We start from the raw sequence: 17,943 nt of genomic DNA, 5'->3' as shown, positions 1-17,943 counted from the left end.
TGTTTCTAGTGGAGCCCTGTAACTTTTACTTCAATGTATCTGTTTTGACGGGAGATTTATCGACAGACAGCCAGTCAAGCTAACGTTAGCTGGCTGGCTAGCTAGCACTACGTTAGTTCACAGATTTGTAGCTAGCGTTAACTACTAACGTTGCCTAACTGGTTAGCTAGTAACGTTCGATATCTTAAGCGTAAGATACCCTGCTTGTTGTTTTACGCTGTATGCTTGGTAGATGCTTATCGTGAACGCGTTCATTAGTATTATAGCTAACGTTAGTCAAACGTTGACTAGCTAGCTTGACATTTTCAACCCACACATTATCTTTAAAGCTAACGTTTGCGAAATACCGTTGCATTGTCAAAAAAATTTGCTGTCATGTTTTCCTTTTAGTTAACATGCTATGTAAAAGTCTTCAACTAGCGAGACATTTACGTTTGCATATTAACGTTGGCTAACCAGCTAGTTAATTTAACTGTCATGTCGATCGAAGTCAACTAGTTAACTATTGACAGCTGGTTGTTTTTTATTTACGTTACCTAGTTATTACGAACGTTATCAGGATGGAAGTTGGTTGTCCTTGCAACTCAAGTTAGCTGCCCACCCAACGTTAGCTACCTTGCCAAATAATTACAACTATTCACAACTGCACGAACAAACGTTAGCTATTAGTTATGTGGTCGCGCTGTCTGGAGCTTTTAGTCAAAAGGCGAAATCACAGATGAGTGTGACATGACATCTTTAACTTGTCTCCTGAAAGTGTTTGTAAATAGCTTTGGTGTAATCCTAGCTAAGGTTAAAAAATGTATTTAACCAGGAAGGGCTCATTTAAATTCCTGGCCAATATGGGCAGCACCAAGTCATTACACAATTAGACAGAAAATGAAAAACGACAGGTAATCTAGTAAAAAGCAACAACACCGAATTCATTAAACAGCACATTTTAAAACATTGACAGGTCAGGGAATCAGCCTCAATACTAAATCAATGATTTAAAAACACCAATCGGGATAAGTTCTACCAGTTGAAAAGTATTTTGTACGGCGTTCCAAGCAGATGGCGCAGAGTTCATAAAAGCCATTTTTACCAAATTCAGTTCGGACATTTGGAACAGTTTATGATTAAGTCCTGTGAATAAAATGGTTGTAAACCCAAAATGGCTTTGTAAATAAAAGTATACCAGTGACTGAGCTTACCATTGACTAGAGAAGGCCAGCCAACCCTGGTATATGAAAGTGCAGTGGTGCGTAAGGGTTTTGCAGTTTAAAATAATTCTCAATGCTTCATGGTCAAGGGTGTCAATTGATCTCAAACATGCTTATTTTCCACGATAAATCACTGTGCTGTCAAACGAAATCAGAAAGTTCTAGAACTCCATGGGTGTCAAGATGGTTAGTGCCTAGGAACATAGACCATTCTACACCATTCAAATTAAACCAAATCGAATGTTACTTGTCACATGCTTCGTAAACAACAGGTAGACTAATGGTAAAATGCTTACTTATGAACCTTCCTAACAATACAGAGCAGAAATAATAAAATAACACAAAGAATAAATAAACAATGAGTAATGATAACTTGGCTATATACACAGGGTACCAGTCCCGAGTCCATGTGCAAGGTAATAGAAGGTAGATATGTACATATAGGTAGGGATAAAGTGACTAAGCAACCGGATAGATCATAAACTGTATCAGCAGCGTATGGCATGAGTCTAAAAAGTTGGTGCAAAAAGGGTCAATGCAGATACTCTTGGTAACTATTTGGTTGACTATTTAACTAACTACAGTATTTAGCTGTCTTGTGGATTGGGGGTAGAAGCTGTTCAGGATCTTGTTGCTTACATATGTTGTGCATCGGTCCAGCTTCTCATGCGGTAGCAGAGAGAACAGTCCGACTTGGGTGGCTGGAGTCTGACAATTTTTAGTGCCTTCCTTACACTGCCTGGTATTGAGTTCCTGGTATAGAGGTCCATGCGGCTGTTATTGGATTTATTTGCTATTTGTAAGCCACTCTGACACATTTTTCTCCATAAAATATGAGTAGCCTTTGCAGTTGAGCTGACCGCTTCAAGGAAAGGACTCAAATCTTCCCATGTAACTGTCATACTCATGGAATTTGTTGCATGAATTAGCCTAAATCCATTTATAGCTACATCTAGACCTTACTCCAATGCATCGTAGTGAATAGATTAGTTTTATTTCACTCCAGCGTTAGGGAATAGGTATAACTGTCCACCTTAGACAAATGAATATGATGCTATGCATGGCATGTTTGAAGATGACGAGTAGCCTACACTATACCACTTTTGTAACCAAACTTCAGGCTATAGATTTGGTGGCTTTTAACTGGCACTGCCAGAGAACTTCTCTAGCTGCATTCTCAATATAGCCAGGTGTTGTCTTCAATAGCAAATGTTCCACTCTTGTCTTTGGATTAAAAATAACTGCTCTGCCTTGTCCCACTTACCTATCTTTGCAATACTCCACCAAATATATTTCCAAGTATCTATATTCTGCTCTTGGAAGGTGGAAATATTAGCCTCAAGTGTCAACGCATTTTTGTTTTTCCCTCAAATTTCCTGTTTACAGTATTTGCTTGGGAGTCACGTAGGCCTTCCCCATTTAGCCAAATAGCTACAGGGTTAGCCCAGGTCACTGAATGAAGCTAGGCTCTAGGTACTTTAATTGCAAGGACTCATAATTTGTTATATTCTTTACTTCAATGGGTCAAGATGTAGCAAGCAGAGAGATTGTTTCTGTAAACAGAATTTTTTTGAAATTCCGAGAAGGGTAGGTCAGCACTCGCTTCCCTGCATTTAAAATGAACACATTGACTTTGAAGTGGCACAGCGCGACTCATCAAAGCCACCGCCCTCACACTTTCCTGTCTATCCTTCTCTGTGCAGGAACAAGTGAGCACGCCGTCCTCTGCGCACACTCACCCACCAGAGGCGGCCAGCCCAGCCGGGACCATGAGCGAGCGTGGCCCTCGCACGGAGGCTTCCATGTTTTTGGAGGTGGACCGCCTCGAGCGCGATAACAACGATGAAGACAAGATGGCGCACTACGACGACGACAAAGACGACGCCGACCTGATGTCGGCACCCTCGGGCTCACGCGTCTACGACCGCACTACGGTGCTCATCGAGCAGGACCCCATCCGGCTGGACGAGGAGGGAGAGGAGGACCATGGACACTGTGTGGGGGATGACGACGGGGGCACTTTCCTAGTCGACGGGGACCTGGACGAGGAGGAGGAGGAGGAGGAGGGCTCTATGACCTTCATGGGCGACCAGGATGGCATGTCGCAGGGATACGTGCATCACACCATCTCGCCCGACCAGATCCAGTTCATCATCAACCCGGGGTCCATGGCCATGCCGCGCAACATCGAGGGGGCCACCCTCACTCTGCACTCCGAGTGTCCAGAAACCAAGCAAAGGGAGGTATGTTGGCTTACCACCACTGAAATGCATTATGTGATGCTGTGTGGAGGTCATACAGCGTATTTGAGGGGATCAGTTTGGGCAAGGTGCAGAATCACTAATCTTGATCACATAATGAGTAGTCATTTGGAATACAAGGTGGTTTGTAAATCAGGGATTTTGCGCTCCCTGATTTAAATGTACTTGATCTCAACACACAATTAGCCTAGTGTGTTGTGTTAAGTAAAAATAGAGGGGGGGGTATCTGTACATTACTTTACTATTTATATTTTTGACGAATTTTACTTTTACATCATTACATTTCTGAAGGAGATAATGTACTTTTACTCCATACATTTTCCCTGACACCCAAAAGTACTCGTTACATTTTGAATCCTTAGCAGGACAGGAAAACGGTCTAATTCACGCACTTAAAGAGAAAATCCCTGGTTATCCCTACTCTGATCTGGCGGACTCACTGAACACATGCTTTGTTTGTAAATTATATCTGAGTGTTGGAGTGTGCCTCTGGCTATCCGTAAATTTAAAAAACAAGAGAATCATGCCATCTGGTTTGCTTAACATAAGGAATGTGATTTGTTTTTTGTGTGATAGTGAGGGAAAACAGTATTTGATCCCCTGCTGATTTTGTATGTTTGCCCACTGACAAAGAAATTATCAGTCTATCATTTTAATGGTAGGTTTATTTGAACAGTGAGAGTCAGAATAACAAAATTCCAGAAAAACTATTTTCAAAAATGTTATAAATCGATTTGCATTTTAATGAGGGAAATAAGTATTTGACCCCTCTGCAAAACATGACTTAGTACTTGGTGGCAAAACCCTTGTTGGCAATCGGAGGTCAGACGTTTCTTGTAGTTGGCCACCAGGTTTGCACACATCTCAGGAGGGATTTTGTCCCACTCCTCTTTGCAGATCTTCTCCAAGTCATTAAGGTTTCGAGGCTGATGTTTGGCAACTCGAACCTTCAGCTCCCTCCACAGATTTTCTATTGGATTAAGGTCTGGAGACTGGCTAGGCCACTCCAGGACCTTAATGTGCTTCTTCTTGAGCCACTCCTTTGTTGCCTTGGCCGTGTGTTTTGGGTCATTGTCATGCTGGAATACCCATCCACGACCCATTTTCAATGCCCTGGCTGAGGGAAGGAGGTTCTCACCCAAGATTTGACGGTACATGGCCCCGTCCATCGTCCCTTTGATGCTGTGAAGTTGTCCTGTCCTCTTAGCAGAAAAATTTTATGGTTTGATGGTGGAGGCAGCATTCCTCCTCCTCCAAACATGGCGAGTTGAGTTGATGCCAAAGAGCTCCATTTTGGTCTCATCTGACCACAACACTTACCCAGTTGTCCTCTGAATCATTCAGATGTTCATTGGCAAACTACAGACAGGCATGTATATGTGCTTTCTTGAGCAGGGGGACCTTGTGGGCGCTGCAGGATTTCAGTCCTTCACAGCGTAGTGTGTTACCAATTGTTTTCTTGGTGACTATGGTCCCAGCTGCCTTGAGATCATTGACAAGATCCTCCCGTGTAGTTCTGGGCGGATTCCCCACCGCTCTCATGATCATTGCAACTCCACGAGGTGAGATCTTGCATGGAGCCCCAGGCAGAGGGAGATTGACAGTTCTTTTGTGTTTCTTCCATTTGCGAATAATCGCACCAACTGTTGTCACCTTCTCACCAAGCTGCTTGGCGATGGTCTTGTAGCCCATTCCAGCCTTGTGTAGGTCTACAATCTTGTCCCTGACATCCTTGGAGAGTTTTTTGGTCTTGGCCATGGTGGAGAGTTTGGAATCTGATTGATTGATTGCATCTGTGGACAGGTGTCTTTTATACAGGTAACAAGCTGAGATTAGGAGCACTCCCTTTAGCGTGCTCCTAATCTCAGCTCGTTACCTGTATAAAAGACACCTTGGAGCCAGAAATCTTTCTGATTGAGAGGGGGTCAAATACTTATTTCCCTCATTAAAATGCAAATCAATTTATACAATTTTTGACATCTGTTTTTCTGGATTTTTTTGTTGTTATTCTGTCTTTCACTATTCAAATGAACCTACCATTAAAATTATAAACTGATCATTTCTTTGTCAGTGGGAAAACGTACAAAATCATTAGGGGATCAAATACTTTTTTCCCTCACTGTAGGTAAATATAGCAATTACATTTACTTTTGATACTTAAGTATATTTAAAACCAAACACTTTTTAAAACTTTTACTCAAGTAGGGTTTTACTGGGGGACTTTTACTTGAGTATGACAATTGGTACTTTTTCCACCACTGCATTGTTTTATATGATAAATGTTTAACCCCTCCTCCCCTGTGTACAGAACAGCACACATAGTAAATTATTCATCTGAATTTTGTGCAGTGTCATTATTTGTGTTGTACTTTATGATGGCAGGTCTCGTGGTTGCAGACTTTACATATAGCTCTTAATCATTGTGTAAGGCACGCTGGTCTGCAAAAGAGCACTTTACAATGGAGTTTGTTGGAGGGTTGCACCTCCAGGCTATTTCTTCGTAGAATGCAAAGTAGCACCGTAACAACAGGCTCCCTAAGGGTCACACCAGTGGTCAGTTCAACACTACTCCTGACCAATCATGATGAGTCCCGGCCAAATATTGCACCCTCAATGCAACAAGTTTCTGTTTGTTACCAGGGTCCCCCTCTGTCACCATGTTGGCGACTTGGCCACTGCCACTAGGGTACTTGTGCTGTCTTTGTGTTGAAGTGCTCTGCTGGAGCCCATCCAGTCCACTCTGTCCCCTCCTAGCCTAGCTACTTGCATGATGTAATTGAGGGAGAGAAAATGCATTTTGCTTACTTACAATTGGATTTATGAAATCTCATCTACAGACTCTGAGCCAAAGATACAATCACTCCAAATTCATTTGGCATCTGTTCATGTTGCTTCTCCAAAATGTGTGTCCTCCTTATTTCCTTTTGACATAATTGCAGATGTGGATTCATAACATTGCAGATGTTAATTTCAATGTTTCTCTAGCCTAGGTGTTCTAAATTTCTCAATGCAACACAAAGCAGTCCTTAACATAGCAGTTCAGTCGGCTTTGCAGCATTCTTACATACCTTTTCAGTAGGCCTTGCAGCATTCTTACATACCTTTTCAGTACACTTAGCAGCATCTAGTTGCATTCGACACTCTCTGTGTAGCCTACTACTGGAGTGCTCTTTCCCCACTGTGCATGTGGGAGGTGATGGCATGCCATTCTAGTGAACCTGTTTGATTTGAAGTGATGCTGCAGAAGTGGGGGAGTCAGTCGTGAAGTTGTGGGGGTTGAATAACAATACAGTACAGCTGATACGCTGTAGCAGCACCGGCAGCCAGGCTCCTCACTGTGTGGGGTCCATACTTCTTACTTCCCTTCCTCCTCTCTTTGTGTTAGTGCAAAAAATACAAATAATTTCTGTCTTTGTGCGCATCCACAGAACCCTACTCACGCACACGCACACTGACACTCCAACCCCCCCCTCCCCTCACTTAATTTTCTCATACGCACATGCCCTCACATTTATACTGACTCTACACATTCCCCAAATACGCTGCTACTACTTTGTTTGTCATATGTCCTGATGCCTAGTCACCTTACCCCTATACATATCTACCTCTATCACTCCATTACACTAACTGCACATTGTGAATATGGTATTGGAACTGATCCTGTTTATAGCTTCTTGCATTCTCATGTTCTATTTCTCGTGTGTTTTTGCTCTACCTTTTATTTGTACTACATTGATATTGATTTCTGCATTGTTGGGTTTAGAGCTTGCAAGAAAGGCATGTCACTGTTTCTTGTGTACATGACATTGAAACTTGAATGAATAGCACAACCAGTCAGTCATTAGGCCTAGTATCACCAAGGGACAGGTTATGCTGGGTCGTATTCATTAGTGCACAATGTAGCAAAACGTTTTGCAACGGACAAGTTCAGGTAGTCCCTCTGTATTTCGGTCAGTTTTCTTCCGTTTGGTCCCTGATGAATAAGACCTCTGGCTGGGGGAGGGAGGGGGGGGGGTTTAATCCTATCTCCTCCTTTAACATAGGCCAACAGTTGTCTAAGGCATCTCCCGCTGCGTCTCTGTTAGGTTCCAGTAATTTGTAGAGTCATGCGGAGACTGCTAGTGGACCAGTTGTCATGGCTGGAATCCATGCTTTTGGAAAAATAATAGAGCACCGCTAGCTCAAAAAAAATAAAAAATTGGATTGGACAGGCTGCTTCACTATTGTGTCTAGTAGGGCCTCTCTGTGTGCAATGTGGCTATCCAGGAGTTACATAAGGAGATGTGAGCTGTTGTTCACTATTTATTAAGGGAAAAGTGTCATTTTAACGCGGTCAGGGCTGGTTGACTTTCTCTTGAAATTTGCGTAACAAAGCGTTATTTTTTTTACCCCCAGTCTACAAGAGGATCAAGGCATTAAGTTATGGGGTATAACGCAAGCTCTGTAAATAGGGGGGTGGGAGATAAAGCTTGGATGGGAAGGCTTTGTGTTATGACAATGTGGGTTAGTGTGTTCTATGGGAATACGGAGGAGGGGAAAAGAGCCGGCTTTATTCTCTCCCCGGGCCTTTTGTGTGAGAACAGAACAGAGCCATAAGACTGACTGACTGCCACGGCCGCTGAATGCGGAGACTGCTGAGTTGAAACACGGTGCACAGCAGAATCAGTCAGATGGAAATGGATGGGGGGGGTCGAGTCACTGATGTCATGTGCACTTACACGCTCATGCGCTGTATCATCGTTACCTGTGCAAACACACCTCATTTGTTTCTCACTCTGGCTCTCATCCTATTGCCTCGCCTCCTTCTCAACCATATTGGAGAAGGTCCAAGGTCCCTCCCCTCTGACCTCATCCAAAGTCTTTCGATAGGCGAGGAAAGATGTCGCAAAGAATCAAGGAAAGATTCATTAAGAAAGTAATGATCTTCTTGTCTGTCACTCAGGTGAAGAGGTACCAGTGCATGTTTGAGGGATGCACACGGACCTACAGCACGGCAGGCAACCTGCGCACGCACCAGAAGACCCACCGGGGCGAGTACACATTTGTGTGCAACCAGTTGGGCTGCGGCAAGGCCTTCCTCACTTCCTACAGCCTGAAGATCCACGTGCGCGTTCACACCAAGGAGAAGCCCTTTGAGTGCGACGTGCAGGGCTGCGAGAAGGCCTTCAACACCCTGTACAGGTGAGGCTTGACTAACACAAAACTTACTAGCTGCCTGTCGAAATATTCCCAGACATGCTGACTAATCAGATGACTGTATATCTACAGGTAACTGCCAAAATAAAGGAAACACCAAACATAAAGTGTCTTAATAGGGTGTTGGGCCATCACAGGGTGTTGAGCCAGAACAGCTTCAATGTACCTTGGCATAGTTTCTACAAGTGTTTGGAACTCTATTGGAGGGATGCAACACCATTCTTCCACAAGATATTCCACCATTTGGTGTTTTGTTGATGGTGGTGGAAAATGCTGACTTAGGCGCCACTCCAGAATCTCCCATAAGTGTGACTGAGACACACACACACACACACACACCCTTTAAGCTCTTTTGAGACCCCTCTTTTTCAAAGTTACTGAGATCTCTTATTGTAATCATGGTAGCCAAAATAATGGGCAACTGGGCATTTTCATCTATGATGGGGATGTTAATTGCTTAATTAACTCAGGAACCACACCTGTGTGGAAGCACTTGCTTTCAATATACATTGTATCCCTCATTTACTCAAGTGTTTCCTTTTATTTTGGCAGTTATCTGTATATGTAGGCCTATACTGAAGATGGATCGATAATACATGAAAGATAACAGGTAATAAATTACATATAAAAAATGTCAAGTGACATCCAGCCTACACGTCGGGCCTAAAACATACTTTTGGGTCCACCATCCACAGCCACTCAGATTTTACCATTTAAAAAAAAGAAGAACACAAAACAGCAGATGACCATGCTTGTTTCTTAAATAAGAAATGTATTAGAAGTAATGTGGTATATTGCTCAATTTCATTCCTTTATCCAAAATATCAGAGACAAAATGTTCAGCTGCCTCTTTAAGGCCGGGAGGTTACCGTGGTAATGGGGCTACTTGAGTAGTGTCAAGTGTGTCTGTCATCAGTATCAATTGAGGCAGCAGACTCGACTAACGTTGAAAAACAACTCAGCTTGTGAACAAAACAATGTAAATAGCCAATAAACACCAGGACAAAGTCTAACTTTGTAGACTTTAGACTAAATTAGACACATTTTTACCCCCCAGTCCCAATAAGCAAAATGGCGTATTTTCCAGACAAATTAGGTTCTGAATGAAAGGTGAAAGGGTATTTTCCGTATGTTTGAAATACATGTATTTTCCGCATGTTGAAGTCAGGCAAATGTTTGGTTCTGATTCAAAGTTGAAAATAAGTAATTTATTGACATCTATGTTTGGGCCAAATCAAGGCTGAACTAGACCGTACAAAATCTGAACCAAGCATAGACTCTGCCTCCAAAAAGTGGGCACTGCTTATCAAAGGGAGGCATCAGCGCTCACCTAAAAAGCCAATATGCCACTGGTTGAGAGAAATTGTCATTATTTTTGGCAGAATTAAGTTAGGTTTTATGTGTTGTTGTTGGAGGTGCATCTTGGCTAGTTTGGCTCAGAAAATGCCGCTCTCGTCAATCTGCCGTCACAAACGGACGCCTAATCCTGCCTAATGAGCGGGCTGACCGTGTGTGCGCAGCGCCTCCAAAAATGAATCTATCAGCACTTCACTCAGTGCGCACAGCTCCCCTGCCAGGCAGTGTTGCTACGCGAGGTGAGATATAGGATTTGTAATTCTTTGTGCGATTCGTAATTATGAAACAAAACGGCACAAATAATTTGAAAACGCTACTCAAATCAAATCAAATTTATTTATATAGCCCTTCGTACATCAGCTGATATCTCAAAGTGCTGTACAGAAACCCAGCCTAAAACCCCAAACAGCAAGCAATGCAGGTGTAGAAGCACGGTGGCTAGGAAAAACTCCCTAGAAAGGCCAAAACCTAGGAAGAAACCTAGAGAGGAATCAGGCTATGTGGGGTGGCCAGTCCTCTTCTGGCTGTGCCGGGTGGAGATTATAACAGAACATGGCCAAGATGTTCAAATGTTCATAAATGACCAGCATGGTCGAATAATAATAAGGCAGAACAGTTGAAACTGGAGCAGCAGCACAGTCAGGTGGAAGTTGAAACTGGAGCAGCAGCATGCAGCATACTGCAGCACCTTTCTAACCAGCACATGATCATGCTTGACCTTTTGACTTTTTATTCGCGAATGTAATCCTCACTGTAGAGCCGTGCAAATTGACCACCCACCAATGTTGTTGGTGAAATAGACATTCTTACCCGCCAATACCTAAATCTACCTGCATGTGACGGGTGTTAATTTTATTCCCTGCCTTCATCCATTCAGAGGTATTCTTCCATAGTAGATTAGCAAACAATGTGTAGGCCTAGGGCTGTGACAGTCATGGACTTTTGACTGACTGTTACACGGAACCCAAACCCATCGTGGATACATTTATTTTGTCCACCTACACCAAACGCAAATACGACACGCAGATTAAAATATCAAAACAAACTCTGAACCAGTGACATTAATTTGGGGACAGTTCGAAAAGCATATAACATTTATGCAATTTAGCTAGTTAGCTAATTTGTCATATTTAGCTAGCTTGCTGTTGCTAGCTAATTTGTCCTAAGATAAAAACATTAGGTTATTTTACCTGAAATGCACAAGGTCCTCTACTCCGACAATTAATCCACACACAAAACAGTCAACCGAATAGTTTCTTGTCATCTCTCCTCCTTCCAGGGTTTTTCATCTTTGAACTTATATGGTGATTGGCATCTAAACTTTCATAGTATTACTACACCGACAACATAGTTCGTCTTTCAATCACCCACGTGGGTATAACCAATGAGGAGGTGGCATACCTGCTTCTATAAACCAATTAGGAGATGGGAGAGGCAGGACTTGCAGCGCGATCTGCATCAGAAATTGTAAGGACTCCTATTTTAGCTCTTGGCAACGCAGACGCTCGTGAGCAGTGTGGGTGCAATAATTGAATAACAGTTTCCTACATTTATTTTGCAAAGCTCACACACACAGCGGTGTGGTCAGCCTGTTGTTGGTCAGCTAATTTAACAATTCTAAAAGCAAAACTTTTCCCATCTTCAGGCAGCTGTTTGTTCCACAACCCCCCCAGATATGACAGTTAATTTATTTTTGACTGTCTTCATCCATAACCGTCAGCTATGCAGTTATATGGTAATTGTGCCTGCCTTAGGCCTAGTTTTTTTCATTCAGTCTGACATTGCATAAAAAAAGGATGTATCAAAAAAGAGGATGTGCTTGCTTTTCTTATCTACAGCACAGTCTGTCTGTAGGCCCAATCGTTTTGTCAGTTCATTGTGATCTAATAATGTTAGTATTTAGTTCTTTTTTTCTCCCAAGTACTGAAGTGCTTTTATGCATTGCTGGGTGTTCTAGCTTAATTGGTAAGGACTTTGTCTCCCAATTTTAGTTTTCTAATTTGTTTTCTAATTTGTTCTTGGTTTTGTAGTATCTGCTGCATTTAGCTTCTTTGATTTAGCACTCAATGAAGGCATGACAGGAGACCCTCAGCCACACCAGTAGTAGGCTAGTCAGCCAGTGGCTCCAGTGTTGTGACATTGAACCGAAGACCACAGAGACTGGCAGTGGTGGAAGCATGCCACCATCGACTCCCCTGTCAAGGTCCATTTATCACCACGGCCAAGCCAATGTGTTGTTTCCCCCTAATCACATTACTTTGCTCTCAGAACCATGCTGCCCTGTCCCCTCCTATAAGGGAAAATGGTGGCACTACATGTCTACTAGGCCAAGGGTCCTGTTCATTAGGCACCAAACAGAAGAAAACGGACTGAAACAGGGAAGGATTACCTAGACTTGTCCAGTAAGAATAGCGAAAGTTGGTTTTCCATTACTTGCCCTAATCAACATGACCCTGGATTGTGTCCTTAAAGTTTAAAGCAAGATTAGGTTCTTTCCCAATTTGGTGTCTTTCTCTTGGAGTGCCACCTAATGTTCTAGGCCCAAGTGTTTGCACATTAACAAGTGTTTGCACATCTGCTGTGTACTAATGTTTATTTAATTCAAGATGGTGTGAACATTCTTGAAATAAATATTTTTGCTCTTGTTAAAAGAGCTACATTTCCACTTGGAATTAGGCCTACCATTTTAAATGTCAATGATGTATTTATATATATTTGTAGTAAAGGAATAAAATTCCCGAAAGGAGTGCATCATTTTTCAAACAATGCTTAACCCTTCAAATCAAAACTTATACTGTAACTATCCAGTCTGGCCCACTGCTTCCTACTTCACGACTGGCTCTCGTTTGCTGAGTTTGAAAACAAAGAATAGTACACAACTTCACACCCATACAACTTTTGGGGGGATTATTACATGGTTAGAAAGCAGTAATAAACTATCTCTAAGCCATATTCTTCAAAAACAAGGAAATTGAATTTATCCCCCAAACGTTACACATAGCTCCTTTTAAATCTTCCCCGTGGTTGATTACTTGTAATTATCTCCTCTCGGCAGACTGAAAGCACACCAGAGACTGCACACGGGGAAGACGTTCAACTGTGAATCGGAGGGATGCACAAAGTACTTTACCACACTCAGTGACCTGAGGAAGCACATTCGCACTCATACTGGGGAGAAACCATTCCGGTGAGTTCTCCGACTCCACGCACCACTATGGTTTATGTTTCACAAGGGGAGGAAGACCGCTGCCTTCGATATAGGACATTATCTGCTAATGTTTGGATGCCCTTTTCTTGGTTTGAGGTTTTCTATGCATATAAACAAATGTAGCCTAAAGGAGTGGGAAAAATGCACATTGAGGGGATTATATCTTTAATCTGTACTTATTAGTTAGATATATGGTTTTGTATTGGAAGAACAGTGAGGGGCATGACACTGCTTTGTGGTGCACCAATTTTTCCTAATTTCTATGCACCAGCTTTTCTAATCATTTTTTATTCTTCATCAGCTTAATCTCCACATGTTTTTCTCTATTGCTGTTTGGCTTACATTGACAGATAATTTGTGTGATCTTCCCACTAGGTGTGACCATGATGGTTGTGGCAAGGCGTTTGCTGCCAGCCATCACCTAAAGACGCATGTACGGACACACACAGGTACGCTTTACTTAGGCTACTTCTGTTTGGAAAATAAATTCTCAGTCAAATTTCAGAATGACAGTCAACCAATCATTCATCCATATTCCACACCTCAGAGACACCGAGTAGCGCTTAATATCTCAATTTTATTGTAACAAATGGTGCCACAGAGAGGGTTGCCTCGCTTCTGTGTCATGGTCTACAGACAATCACGGACTACAAACGGAAAACCAGACACGTCGTGGACACCGATGTCTTGCTTCCGGACAAGCCAAAATGCTTCTTCGCCTGTTTTGAGGATGACACAGTGCCACCGCCGCGGCCCGCTACCAAGGACTGTGGGCTTTCTTTCTCCGTGGCCGACCTGAGTAAGACATTTAAGCGTGTTAACCGGCCCAGACGGCATCCCTAGCTGCTCGCCCAGACGGCATCCCTAGCAGGCGTCCTCAGAGCATGCGCAGACCAGCTGGCTGGTGTGTTTACGGACATATTCAATCTCTCCCTATCCCTGTCTGCTGTCCCCACATGCTTCAAGATGGCCACAATTTTTCCTGTACCCAAGAAAGCAAAGGTAACTGAACTAAAGGACTCACTTCTGTCAACATCAAGAGACTTGACTTCCGGCGCCGACAGAGATGGCCGCCTCGCTTCGCGTTCCTAGGAAACTATGCAGTTTTTTGTTTTTTTACGTGTTATTTCTTACACTAGTACCCCAGGTCATCTTAGGTTTCATTACATACAGCCGACAAGAACTACTGAATATAAGATCAGCGTCAACTCACCATCAGTACGACCAAGAATATGTTTTTCGCGATGCGGATCCTGTGTTCTGCCTTACAACCAGTGCAACGGAGTGGATTACATGCAGCGACCCAAAAAAACGACGAAAAAGAGGGAAACGAAGCGGTCTTCTGGTCAGACTCCGGAGACGGGCACACCGTGCACCACTCCCTAGCATTCTTCTTGCCAATGTCCAGTCTCTTGACAACAAGGTTGATGAAATCCGAGCAAGGGTAGCATTCCAGAGGGACATCAGAGACTGTAACGTTCTCTGCTTCACGGAAACATGGCTAACTGGAGAGACGCTATCCGAAGCGGTGCAGCCAGCGGGTTTCTCCACGCATCGCGCCGACAGAAACAAACATCTTTCTGGTAAGAAGAGGGGCGGGGGCGTATGCCTTATGTCTAACGTGACATGGTGTGATGAAAGAAACATACAGGAACTCAAATCCTTCTGTTCACCTGATTTAGAATTCCTCACAATCAAATGTAGACCGCATTATTTACCAAGAGAATTCTCTTCGATTATAATCACAGCCGTATATATCCCCCCCAAGCAGACACATCGATGGCTCTGAACGAACTTTATTTAACTCTCTGCAAACTGGAAATGATTTATCCGGAGGCTGCATTCATTGTAGCTGGGGATTTTAACAAGGCTAATCTGAAAACAAGACTCCCTAAATTTTATCAGCATATCGATTGCGCAACCAGGGGGAAAGACCCTGGATCATTGTTACTCTAACTTCCGCGACGCATATAAGGCCCTGCCCCGCCCCCTTTCGGAAAAGCTGACCACGACTCCATTTTGTTGATCCCTGCCTACAGACAGAAACTAAAACAAGAAGCTCCCACGCTGAGGTCTGTCCAACGCTGGTCCGACCAAGCTGACTCCACACTCCAAGACTGCTTCCATCACGTGGACTGGGAGATGTTTCGTATTGCGTCAGACAACAACATTGACGAATACGCTGATTCGGTGTGAGAGTTCATTAGAACGTGCGTTGAAGATGTCGTTCCCATAGCAACGATTAAAACATTCCCTAACCAGAAACCGTGGATTGATGGCAGCATTCGTGTGAAACTGAAGGCGCGAACCACTGCTTTTAATCAGGGCAAGGTGTCTGGTAACATGACTGAATACAAACAGTGCAGCTATTCCCTCCGCAAGGCTATCAAACAAGCTAAGCGCCAGTACAGAGACAAAGTAGAATCTCAATTCAACGGCTCAGACACAAGAGGCATGTGGCAGGGTCTACAGTCAATCACGGACTACAGGAAGAAACCCAGCCCAGTCACGGACCAGGATGTCTTGCTCCCAGGCAGACTAAATAACTTTTTGCCCGCTTTGAGGACAATACAGTGCCACTGACACGGCCTGCAACGAAAACATGCGGTCTCTCCTTCACTGCAGCCGAGGTGAGTAAGACATTTAAACGTGTTAACCCTCGCAAGGCTGCAGGCCCAGACGGCATCCCCAGCCGCGCCCTCAGAGCATGCGCAGACCAGCTGGCCGGTGTGTTTACGGACATATTCAATCAATCCCTATACCAGTCTGCTGTTCCCACATGCTTCAAGAGGGTCACCATTGTTCCTGTTCCCAAGAAAGCTAAGGTAACTGAGCTAAACGACTACCGCCCGTAGCACTCACATCCGTCATCATGAAGTGCTTTGAGAGACTAGTCAAGGACCATATCACCTCCACCCTACCTGACACCCTAGACCCACTCCAATTTGCTTACCGCCCAAATAGGTCCACAGACGATGCAATCTCAACCACACTGCACACTGCCCTAACCCATCTGGACAAGAGGAATACCTATGTGAGAATGCTGTTCATCGACTACAGCTCGGCATTCAACACCATAGTGCCCTCCAAGCTCGTCATCAAGCTCGAGACCCTGGGTCTCGACCCCGCCCTGTGCAACTGGGTACTGGACTTCCTGACGGGCCGCCCCCAGGTGGTGAGGGTAGGCAACAACATCTCCTCCCCGCTGATCCTCAACACTGGGGCCCCACAAGGGTGCGTTCTGAGCCCTCTCCTGTACTCCCTGTTCACCCACGACTGCGTGGCCATGCACGCCTCCAACTCAATCATCAAGTTTGCGGACGACACAACAGTGGTAGGCTTGATTACCAACAACGACGAGACGGCCTACAGGGAGGAGGTGAGGGCCCTCGGAGTGTGGTGTCAGGAAAATAACCTCACACTCAACGTCAACAAAACTAAGGAGATGATTGTGGACTTCAGGAAACAGCAGAGGGAACACCCCCCCATCCACATCGATGGAACAGTACTGGAGAGGGTAGCAAGTTTTAAGTTCCTTGGCATACACATCACAGACAAACTGAATTGGTCCACTCACACAGACAGCATCGTGAGGAAGGCGCAGCAGCGCCTCTTCAACCTCAGGAGGCTGAAGAAATTTGGCTTGTCACCAAAAGCACTCACAAACTTCTACAGATGCACAATCGAGAGCATCCTGGCGGGCTGTATCACCGCCTGGTATGGCAACTGCACCGCCCTCAACCGTAAGGCTCTCCAGAGGGTAGTGAGGTCTGCACAACGCATCACCGGGGCAAACTACCTGCCCTCCAGGACACCTACACCAACTGATGCTACAGGAAGGCCATAAAGATCATCAAGGACATCAACCACCCGAGCCACTGCCTGTTCACCCCGCTGTCATCCAGAAGGCGAGGTCAGTACAGGTGCATCAAAGCTGGGACCGAGAGACTGAAAAACAGCTTCTATCTCAAGGCCATCAGACTGTTAAACAGCCACCACTAACATTGAGTGGCTACTGCCAACACACTGTCAATGACACTGACTCTACTCCAGCCACTTTAATAATGGGAATTGATGGGAAATGATGTAAATATATCACTAGCCACTTTAAACAATGCTACCTTATATAATGTTACTTACCCTACATTATTCATCTCATATGCATACGTAGATACATAGGACTGCATCCTTATGTAATACATGTATCACTAGCCACTTTAACTATGCCACTTGGTTTACATACTCATCTCATATGTATATACTGTACTCGATATCATCTACTGTATCTTGCCTATGCTGCTCTGTACCATCACTCATTCATATATCCTTATGTACATATTCTTTATCCCCTTACACTGTGTATAAGACAGTAGTTTTTTGGAATTGTTAGTTAGATTACTTGTTCGTTATTACTGCATTGTCGGAACTAGAAGCACAAGCATTTCGCTACACTCGCATTAACATCTGCTAACCATGTGTATGTGACAAATAAAATTTGATTTGATTTGATTTTTGACATTAAGTACTTTGAGAGACTAGTCAAAGGTCATATCACCTCTACCTTACCAGTCACCCTAGAGACCCACTTCAATTTACTTATCACCCCAATAGATCCACAGACGATGCAATTGCCATCACACTGCCCTATCCCATCTGGAGAAGAGGAATACCTATGTAAGAATGCTGTTCATTGACTATAGCTCAGCATTCAACACCATAG

General features: G+C 43.9%; 1 protein-coding gene across 1 annotated transcript in view; it reads left to right on the top strand.

Annotated features, from left to right (window-relative positions):
- Positions 1-17,943, top strand: part of LOC112246114 (metal regulatory transcription factor 1-like) — a 31,489-nt gene that overhangs the window by 161 nt on the left and 13,385 nt on the right. The window contains exons 2-5 of the mRNA XM_024414384.2: positions 2,906-3,445; positions 8,406-8,644; positions 13,071-13,202; positions 13,599-13,672. Coding sequence (XP_024270152.1) covers positions 2,972-3,445; positions 8,406-8,644; positions 13,071-13,202; positions 13,599-13,672 — 919 coding nt within the window. The 5' untranslated portion in view covers positions 2,906-2,971. The remainder of the gene's footprint in view (positions 1-2,905; positions 3,446-8,405; positions 8,645-13,070; positions 13,203-13,598; positions 13,673-17,943) is intronic.

This window comes from Oncorhynchus tshawytscha, linkage group LG23 (genome assembly GCF_018296145.1).
Source record: "Oncorhynchus tshawytscha isolate Ot180627B linkage group LG23, Otsh_v2.0, whole genome shotgun sequence".
Lineage (NCBI taxonomy): Eukaryota > Metazoa > Chordata > Actinopteri > Salmoniformes > Salmonidae > Oncorhynchus > Oncorhynchus tshawytscha.
This window is presented reverse-complemented; position numbering and strand designations above follow the sequence as displayed.